This window comes from Lathyrus oleraceus, chromosome 1 (genome assembly GCF_024323335.1).
Source record: "Lathyrus oleraceus cultivar Zhongwan6 chromosome 1, CAAS_Psat_ZW6_1.0, whole genome shotgun sequence".
In the NCBI taxonomy this organism is placed as follows: Eukaryota; Viridiplantae; Streptophyta; class Magnoliopsida; order Fabales; family Fabaceae; genus Lathyrus; species Lathyrus oleraceus.
In genome coordinates, this window is record NC_066579.1 from 392,631,174 (window position 1) to 392,640,811 (window position 9,638).

The following is a 9,638-nucleotide window of genomic DNA, read 5'->3' on the forward strand; positions in this document are numbered from 1 at the left end:
TTTTTAACGAATAAAAAAAATGTTTTCAGAAAAAATTTATTTTTTATTTTATGAAAAATTTATTTTCAGTTTTTTTTTCTAAAAAAACTATATATTTTTTTTATAATTTTATTTTTAATTTTCAATAAAATATTTTTTATTTTTCATAATTATAAATATTTTTAATTTCCATTTTTTTCACTCTCATTAATTTTTCTTTTTTTTATTAAGAAAATTTATAAATAAAGCAATTTATAAAAAAAAACTGGTTATGAACCCGTTTTAAACTGAATTATAATTGGTTAATTTAAATGGTTCAGTTCATTAACCATTCAAGTGATTTAATTATTTTATGGTGCAATGCAATTCAATTTAGTCATATAGTTTGTTTTATCATATTTGATGGTGTGAAACTATTCTATTGTTGTAAATGTGGAGAGAAAATTGTACTTTGATGATGATAGTTGTATGAAGAGTATGGGTGTAGCCATGATTAAAATCTAAATTTGGTGATGTGGTTGGAAGAATGGTGGTGGAATAAAATGGATGAGTGTAGGGGGAATAAGATGGAAATTAAGGTGTAACAATGAAGTTTGTATGATAAGTATAATCCCTCCGAGAATTTGAATGCATGAATGAAAGAACCAATTGATAGAGAGCTAAACCTATGTTGTTAAAAAAAAACTAAATAAAATAAAAGGGACTAAATTTAAATACATCATAATCATCCATTCATGTTGCACAATCCTAAAAAACTTAAAACCCTTTGTGATTATCGTACTAACTAATATATATTAAAATCCTAATTAAAATATCTAATCAATAATTAATAAATTTTCTCTATCAATGTGTGATCAGCAACCTATTCTTACCTCAATCTTAATATAGCTAGATTAATTTGAAGTTTGTTATCTACGTTTGGTGAAAGAGAAAATTTGTCCTTTTTTTTCAAATGAGGATGTGGTTTGATAATTTATTCTAAACACCAAACAAGTAGGACTCGTTTTGATGTGAAAAGTTTAGGAGAATATACCCATCATGAATAAGTTCATTCCTATCCGCATTTGTGCTGCATGGTAGATAAGTATTCCTACAAAAATATGAGAGATAAATTAACTTAGTGATACGTTTCGAATTCCATCAATTATAGATTATGTTTTATTTCTTTTATAATGACATCATTATTTTTATTTTACTCTTTACTTGTTATTTAAATCTAATTTGTCTGCTATTGCTTAAACTTACAAATATCATTATATGAGATGAGTTACAAGAAAGATAAACATTTAATGTTCATAATTAGTTTAAAAAAAAATTCAAGATTGTTTGTTATTATTTTTTTTGTTGTTGTTGCTGCTAATGCTATTGTTGTTGTTATTATTTTTGTTGTTTTTATTGTTGTTCTTCTTCTTGTTATTTTCCAACTTTAAATGAAATATTTTTCCGCTCTTGGGATCCATCTCACAAAATAATATTGTTGTTGTTGATTCCACCTTTTGCAATTCATTTTTATATTTGGCAAATTTTCTCAATGTTGTCATTAATACAAAAATTCAATGTTTAAATTCTTTTCTTCATTGACAACTTTGAAAAACCTATTCGAAATCATAATTGAAAACATGGCAGCCCAAAAGAAAAATTGTGGATGATAAATTTTTTTAAGCGATATACCTTACTGTTTATCTTTTTGTTTGGCGTTGCAATATGAATAATCTATTTCTTCACATGGACTGAAAATCGAGGGAAAAAGTTATTATTTTATTTATATTCTAAAATAGAAATAACACATTATCTCAGTGTTAATAAATATATGAGAAAAAATGACACTTTTTTTAATTATAAACTAATATTTTTCGTCCATATTTTGATTATCAACGTTCAAGAAATTATCGACCATTAGTCTACAAGAAACATTAGAGATCCGAATGAAACCCTCAGTCCAATCAACTAGAATGCGAACATCCCAAATATATATCTTGAAAGCTATCCTATGAATGATAAACATTTACTATAAAAACATTAAGATTGGAAAAAAGAAACTCAACAAATTGTGGAAACAATCTCTATAATTGATTGCAATTGTAGAAAAATATTGGTTCAAAATTGATGTTTCTTACCTAATCTATTGTCATAAATTATAATAAATTATTTTTCTTATATATCCTTTGTGAATATTTTACCAAAAAGAAAAGATTAACAAATGTTGGAAATATTTCTATTATTTAAAGTCAAGCCGATTCTTTTTTTAGTAAAAATATCACCTTCCAACCATGGGCATATAGCTTACAAGTTAGTCATAATATTATCAAAGACAGAATTATCGAACATATATATTTCAATCATAATGAAATATTAAGATAACTTTAGGAACCATTATAGCCTCGTAAGATAAACAACATTGATATATTTACACTCTAATTTACACTTATACCATATACACTGTTCACAAATACGATGAACAGTATCATAAATAATAAATTCGTATATGAACAGTGGTGTGAATAGTTTATGAACAGTATCATGTGAGTATTATGTGCACATGAACAATATCCAGGTATTGTTCATGAACAATGATTTATATATTAAAATAAAGATGGTTAATGAAATGTAAATAATTGATTAATGAATTTATGAAGCTGGCTCATATATTAAAAATAATGTTTAATAGTAAAATAAATTTAGTTAATAAAATATAAAAAATTAATTATTAAAGTTATGAAGTGGTTAATTAACACTCAGATATATAAATAATTTTTAGTAGTAAAATAAAATTAGTTAATAAAATATTAAATATTGGTTAATTAAGTTATAAAGTTGGTTAATCATATAGTACTCTTAAATAATTTTTTTAATATATTTTTATAAAATATTATTTTATTATTATAATATTTTACTATTAATGAACCGTAAAATACGGTATAGTGTATTTTTTGGTGTATGTGTAGCATTTTTCTAACATAAAAACAAAATGAAATAAATATAAAGATAAATTATCGTTTATTATAACCTGTATAGTAACTATATATAATCAAACATAAGAAGATTTATCATAGCACACTAGTGCGTTTATTTATAATTTCCTATAGAGCAACATACAACCATAAACCATCGAAAATATATATATCTTCAACTTCATTATTACTTGCATATACCATTTTTATCATCACAAATACTTTATAACTATTTGTTAAAGTTCGTTGTGGATGCGTCAAAGTTACCCTCAGTGTACCCTCCATTGCCATTACCATGGAAAGTACCACTGTTATTTACGGTACGCTCGCCATGATTGTTGGTGGTGCGGTGTTTCTCTCGGTCCCCAGAATTTGAACCGCTGTTGATTTTGGCACCGGAGAAATTTTGGTTCCCGCCGCCATGGTTGTTAAATGCGTCAGCAGTACCATGGTTGTTGGATTTCGCAGCTTCGGCTTCTTCAGCCTCAAGCATGGCGATGAGTTTCTTGAGCACACGAGATGACATTCTTATAATCTTACTTAAATATTGCTATTAGAATTTTTGTGTTTGGATGGTGTTAATGTTGCAACTAAAACCTTATTATATAGATGTAAGGAAAGGAATCTGATGCGTTTGCTTGCTTGTTCACTCGAAACTATACAGAATATTGTTTCTTACCTTTTATTTCTAAGAATATTGATTTTTTTTTTATTGTAAAATAATTTACTAAAATTATGTTGAGATTAAAATACTCAAGTAAAATATATGAGATGATTAAAATAGTCAGTAAAATACTCAAAGGAGTTTTCTGTTTTCATGGCTATAATCTTTTTTTTTCAACAATCTTTTGTGCATCGACTCACAACTCCTAGTATTTTAAGGTTGAAGGCGTTTACAAGAGATAGTGATGAATCGATAGTATAAATCTTTTTATATTGACAATGCATAGTAATTAATCTCTTTTAAATAAGATTTAATTAAAATATACTCACAATGTAAAAGAATTTTACACTGCCAGTTAATCTTAAACGTTGGATATTGAAATAAGTTTGACTTTTATTTTAAAAATCTATAAAGTAATTCAAATGAATGATGATGATGAATCGATAGTGTAAATCTTTTTACACTGACAGTGCCTAGTAATTAATCTCTTTTGAATATTTTTCATATAAATTAAGAGTGTCTTATTTACGAAGTACTAAAATGTATGTATAAAAAATGAGTCCAAAGATGCATATTCGGACACTAAAGATAGTCGTGAATTTTCACAAGGGTGGTGGGATACCTATAAGAGTGAAAGTGACAACCCCTAAAAAAACATCCATAACAAAGACACGTCGCTAATTTAAACCGTCACTACGAATGTCTAAGAGAAAATTTTGAGCATGTATTTTTATTTTATTTTTGGATAATATCAAATTTTACTTCCATATTTTTTTTTTCTAGAAACACCTACTCGCTAAAAACATGGTTGGCTTTAGGAGGACGATGTATTTTCAATTAAACTACTAAGATCGAAATATGGAACCATCATTAAGCCATCCAAAGCCATATCAAAATCTCCATATAATAAATCAAAATATATCTCAATATATAATTTTGTAATTCCCTTAAAAGCTACAAAAACTTATGAGGTCACTCCTCCTTCACATTCCAAACCTAATCCCTCAACTCTAATAGAAAACAAAGTTATCCTCCACCAAATTGAGATTTTTTTTACTCCGATGCTCTACTTTTGAAACAAAATTTTCTAATTGTCCCACTTTGAAAATAAAACCTCTAGTTATCCCATTTAATGAAGGGACTCGGCTATTGAATAGTTGAGGGTACACTAAATTTATTTAAATGTCGATCAATGAATGGAGGAGACCATTAATGTTATATTATTTTTTATATTTTTTTTGTTTATTTGATCTCTTTGACTCCTCCACCATTGAAAGATCGAACTCTTTCTTTCAAAATTTCACTTCCTACTCCGGGCCAATGAAAGACTGAGCTTGTTCAAAAAAAGAGAACAGTTAAATATTTCTTTTTTAATTTGAGATATTTTAGAATTTAAATTTCAAAAAAGGGACATTGAGGTGAAAAAGTCCTAAATTAAAGTTTTTTAAGATAAAGACCTCCACCAACTATTTCTCAAAAGAAATAAATGACAATTTTCATTGAAAATCTCTCAATAAAACCTCTATCTTGAGGTAACATCTCCTCAAAGAAATTCATCACAAACATTGGTCTTCCAATGTCCGAAGAAACAACTCCTACGAAGTTTATTGGCATAACATAAAGTTCCAAAGATAGCACTCCTCATCCTCATCCTCCATCTTCCTTCTAGACATGAGCTAACAAATAGAGTAATTTAACATAATTTAACATAAAAGATTTCTTGCTAGAATACTCAAATTGATATGTATATTATTTAGTGGGTTCGAAAACTATGTATACCCCATGATGTCTCTACGATTTAAAGCAATTGAGAATAGTTATAAAATATTTAAAAATATATATAAGGTAGGATTTATTATATATAATAATATTCTTTTAGTTTCTTAAAAATCAAATAAATATTAAAATATAGTTTAGTCCTTAAAAATACTCCCCTCCAAACAAATTCAATCCTACTTGTAAGGGAAAGAATCAAGTGCTACTTGGTCAATCGAGGATATGGTTCGATAATTTAATATAAACACCAAACAAGTAGGATTAGTTTTGATGTGAAAAAGTTTAGGAGAATACATCCATCATGAAGTGCATCTCGTGCAACAAGTTCATTCCTATCCGCATTTGTACCGCATCATAAATAAGTATCCGCAGGGTATTGGTTATTATTATATTAAATTTTATAAAATTTAAAATAAAAAATATATTTTATTAATTAATTAATATAATATAAAATTTATATGATACAAAATAAAATTAGAAAACATAAATAATAAAAAATATTGTTTGTCATTAAATGATTATACATTTTCAACATAATGAATTGAATGATTATATATAGTAATCAAGATTTTGTTTTGAAAAAAATGTACTAAATCATTTATAAATATTTGTCTCAATTTTTATATATTAATTAAAGACAAAAGTTTGATATCGTGTTTTTTTTTTATGATTATCGATGATAAAGTTGTTAAGGTTTTCTTTAGTATTATTCAGTGAAAAATAAATGACACTTATTTTTAATATCCATTCAATATATGAATTATAAATGTTAATGGTTTTTTTGTGAGTGATTTTTAAAAAAGTATAAAAAGTTGAAGTATGAAAAGTTATAGTTAATATATTATAATTATATTCATTTTTATGTTGATGATATTAATGTTTTTTTTTAATTTTAACTAATTTGTAATCTCAAAGAATAGTCTTGTGTAACATTTTACAATAAACTTTAAGTATAATCTAATTAATCAATTTTTCATTAAAAAGATAGTTTAATATAAAAAAATGTTAAAATAATTTAAATGCAAAAAAAATATGTTTAGTGTATTTAATCATTCTAAAATGTTGGTGTATTGTATTTACTCATATTTTAATGACAATGATATTAAACAAATATTAATTTAAATAATTTTTCAATCATAAATATTTACCTGTGAATTTTAATAATAAACTATAGTTAGTTTATTATAGTTATTCTAATTTTTAATTGGAAAATAAAAAATTATTTAATTAATTAGTGATAAAAAAATTCCACCTCATTTATAAATTATATGTTTTAACTATACTCTTTAGCGATTTATTGGGAGAAAAATATTAAAAATAATGAATAGCATAAAAGTTATAATAGATGTTCTAACTATATTTTTTGTAATAAGTTATAATTAATAAATTATATATATTGTTTTTATATCATATTTTAAATTAATTAATTAATAATAAATAATCATTCTATATATTAACAATACTCTTTAACGATTAATTAAAAAATATGAAATTAAAATAATAAATAATATATAAAAATAAAACTATTCTTACAAATGAACATAGATGTAACAATTATTTTAATATTAAAATTGAAAGAAGAAAAAACACATGTCGATCATTAGAAGAGGTTAAAAACATACATGTGATAGTCATTTGTTTTCTTTTATATATATATATATATATATATATATATATATATATATATATATATATATATATATATATATATATATATATATATATATATATATATATATATATATATATATATATATATATATTACTTTAATGATTTTTTTATTATTAAATAATCGATATATTACAAAATATATTTTGTTATTCTGGATATCGAAACTATCTAATGTTGATCTAATGATCTATATTTCAATGTATTTTATGCAATTTAGCACAAAGATGATCAATTTTATAACTTGAGAAAGTGATATAAAATTTAGTTGTTGAAGCCAAGATTAACAAATACTGTAAATATTTCCTTTGTTCAATAGTCAAACCAATTCTCTTTCTAGTGAAAATATCACCTTCCTATCATGGGCCTATATGGCTTAGGCTTTTTTGGTTTATAATAGTAGTTAAATTGAGCCTTATCAAAGACAGAATTGTCGAAAATATATTTCAACTCAAAATGAAATAAATATTTTATTAAATATTTAGCCTCATAACATAAAAACAAAATGAGATTTATCATAGATAATTAACTAACGTTTATTAAAATATGTAAAAGCAATTATAGATAATCAAACATAAGGAGATTTATCATAGCACACTAGTGCGTTTATTTTTAATTTCCTATACAGCAACATACAACCATAAACCATCGAAAATAAATATATCTTCAACTTCATTATTAGTTGCATATACCATTTTTATCATCACAAATACTTTATAACTATTTGTTATAGTTCGTTGTGGATGCGTCAAAGTTCCCCTCAGTATACCCTCCATTGCCATTACCATGGAAAGTTCCACGGTTATTTATGGTACGGTTACCATGATTGTTGGTGGTGCGATATTTCTTTCGGTCCCCGGCATTTGAACCGCTGTTGATTTTGGCACCGGAGAAGTTTTGGTTCCCACCGCCATGGTTGTTAAATGCGTGAGCAGTACCGTGGTTGTTCGATTTTGCAGCTTCGGCTTCTTCAGCCTCAAGCATGGCGATGAGGTTTTTGAGCACATGAGATGACATTCTTATGACCTTACTCGAAAAATGCTATGAAACCTTCAGTATTTTTGTATTTGGATGGTGTTAATGTTGCAACCAAAACATTATTATATAGATGAATGGATAGGAATATGATGCTTTTGCTTGTTTTTCACGCGAAATTAGATAGAACATTGCAGCTTACTTTATTATAATTTTAAGAATTTTGCTTTTTTTTATAATAGCAAAATAAAATATAATAAAAATAAATGAGGAATAAACTTCTCAATAAAGCATATGCGAGGGGATTTTAGATATAGCACAAAATGTGCTCAGTTGAACACACTAAAAAAAACAAGGATGCATCAAACAAGAAAGCAACAAAAGTATATAAAAAAAAAGTAAAAATTAATAAGCAATTCCAAAACTACACCGAAAAAATAGCCATATACGTATAATTTTTATTAACAAACAAAAAAATCATCAACAACGTACTAAAAAACATACAATATTTCAACTTATAAAATGTTTCACAATATTTCAACTTATAAAATGTTTCACAAACGTATTTTTTATTGAAAAGATTTGTGGATGATAAAGACGAAGAAATGAACTATTTGTCTCAGAATGACATCCATAATCAAAGGAGGGTGAAATTGAAGTCAAAGCTACAAACTTGTATTAAATTTGAATGGATGTCATTATTGATCTTTCATAGCAACTTTCACTTTTACTTCATCCTCCTTAAATTTTTTCTTCATAGTATGGGATTTCTTGAGATAATTTTTTTCATTCTCCTTCCCTATCTACAAAACAAAATGAATTAGCATGATACTCTAATTATAAAAGATGCAAAAAGTTTACTTCTAATCCATACACGACTATAATCTATAAACCAACAGTATTGTCACTTTTATAATCTTCATTAATGCTTTCTTGAACATACACTTCTATAATCTCCATTAACATTTTTTTTAACAAATGACATGTTAATCAAATTTGAAAACATAAACTATTGATCCAACGGAAAAAAAAAACATAAGCTTGTAATGTAGTAAATACCATAAAAGAAGCTTCGGATAAATAAGAAGTCTTGTGAAGATTAGCATGTAACGCAACCATTTCCTAATATATGATAAAGTTAAATCACACTTCGTAACCTTTGATGCAACAAAGATAACCTTTCGAAGAAGATGAATTCGCTGCATGTGGGTTTTCAAGGTCAAGGAAAATAGGTTTGGTGTTTCCATCTTGCTGTGAAGAAATGGTGTGGAAACATTAATGGCGATTAGGATAAGGCGTAAGAAAGATATTAGGGTTTTACTTTAAAAAAGATGAATGTTAGTGTAATATCCATCATCCTCAAAGAGACACGTTGAAATATTGATTATGAATGCATTAATCACATCCTTATTTAATTGTTTTAATTTGTTGTTGTCATGTTTCATGACACGAATCTGCAGAGTCCTCCAAGACAATTACTACTGCAGATGTCAATCAGTTTGTCGACGATATTAAGAATAAGCGCCCGCGTATAAAGTGATGAAGAAGATGGACAATTCAACAAAGTGATGAAGAAGATGGACTAGAAGACAAGATCAAATGTCAGGAACAAGTCATTCGACAT

At 25.9% G+C, this 9,638-nt stretch overlaps 2 protein-coding genes across 2 annotated transcripts; both read right to left on the bottom strand.

Moving 5' to 3' along the window:
• Positions 1 to 2,959: 2,959 nt before the first annotated feature.
• Positions 2,960 to 3,511, bottom strand: LOC127074052 (uncharacterized). The gene has a single exon (XM_051015318.1). It carries the CDS (start codon positions 3,454 to 3,456, stop codon positions 3,160 to 3,162), a length of 297 nt encoding a protein of 98 aa, XP_050871275.1. The 5' UTR covers positions 3,457 to 3,511; the 3' UTR covers positions 2,960 to 3,159.
• Positions 3,512 to 7,557: 4,046 nt separating this feature from the next.
• Positions 7,558 to 8,126, bottom strand: LOC127074061 (uncharacterized). Its single transcript, XM_051015331.1, has one exon. The coding sequence runs from the start codon at positions 8,054 to 8,056 to the stop codon at positions 7,760 to 7,762; it is 297 nt and encodes a 98-aa protein (XP_050871288.1). The 5' UTR covers positions 8,057 to 8,126; the 3' UTR covers positions 7,558 to 7,759.
• Positions 8,127 to 9,638: the final 1,512 nt, after the last annotated feature.

Excerpts from the sequence above, each read along its gene's own strand:
- LOC127074052 (XM_051015318.1), bottom strand. The coding sequence starts at position 3,456 with ATGTCATCTCGTGTGCTCAAGAAACTCATCGCCATGCTTGAGGCTGAA.
- LOC127074061 (XM_051015331.1), bottom strand. The coding sequence starts at position 8,056 with ATGTCATCTCATGTGCTCAAAAACCTCATCGCCATGCTTGAGGCTGAA.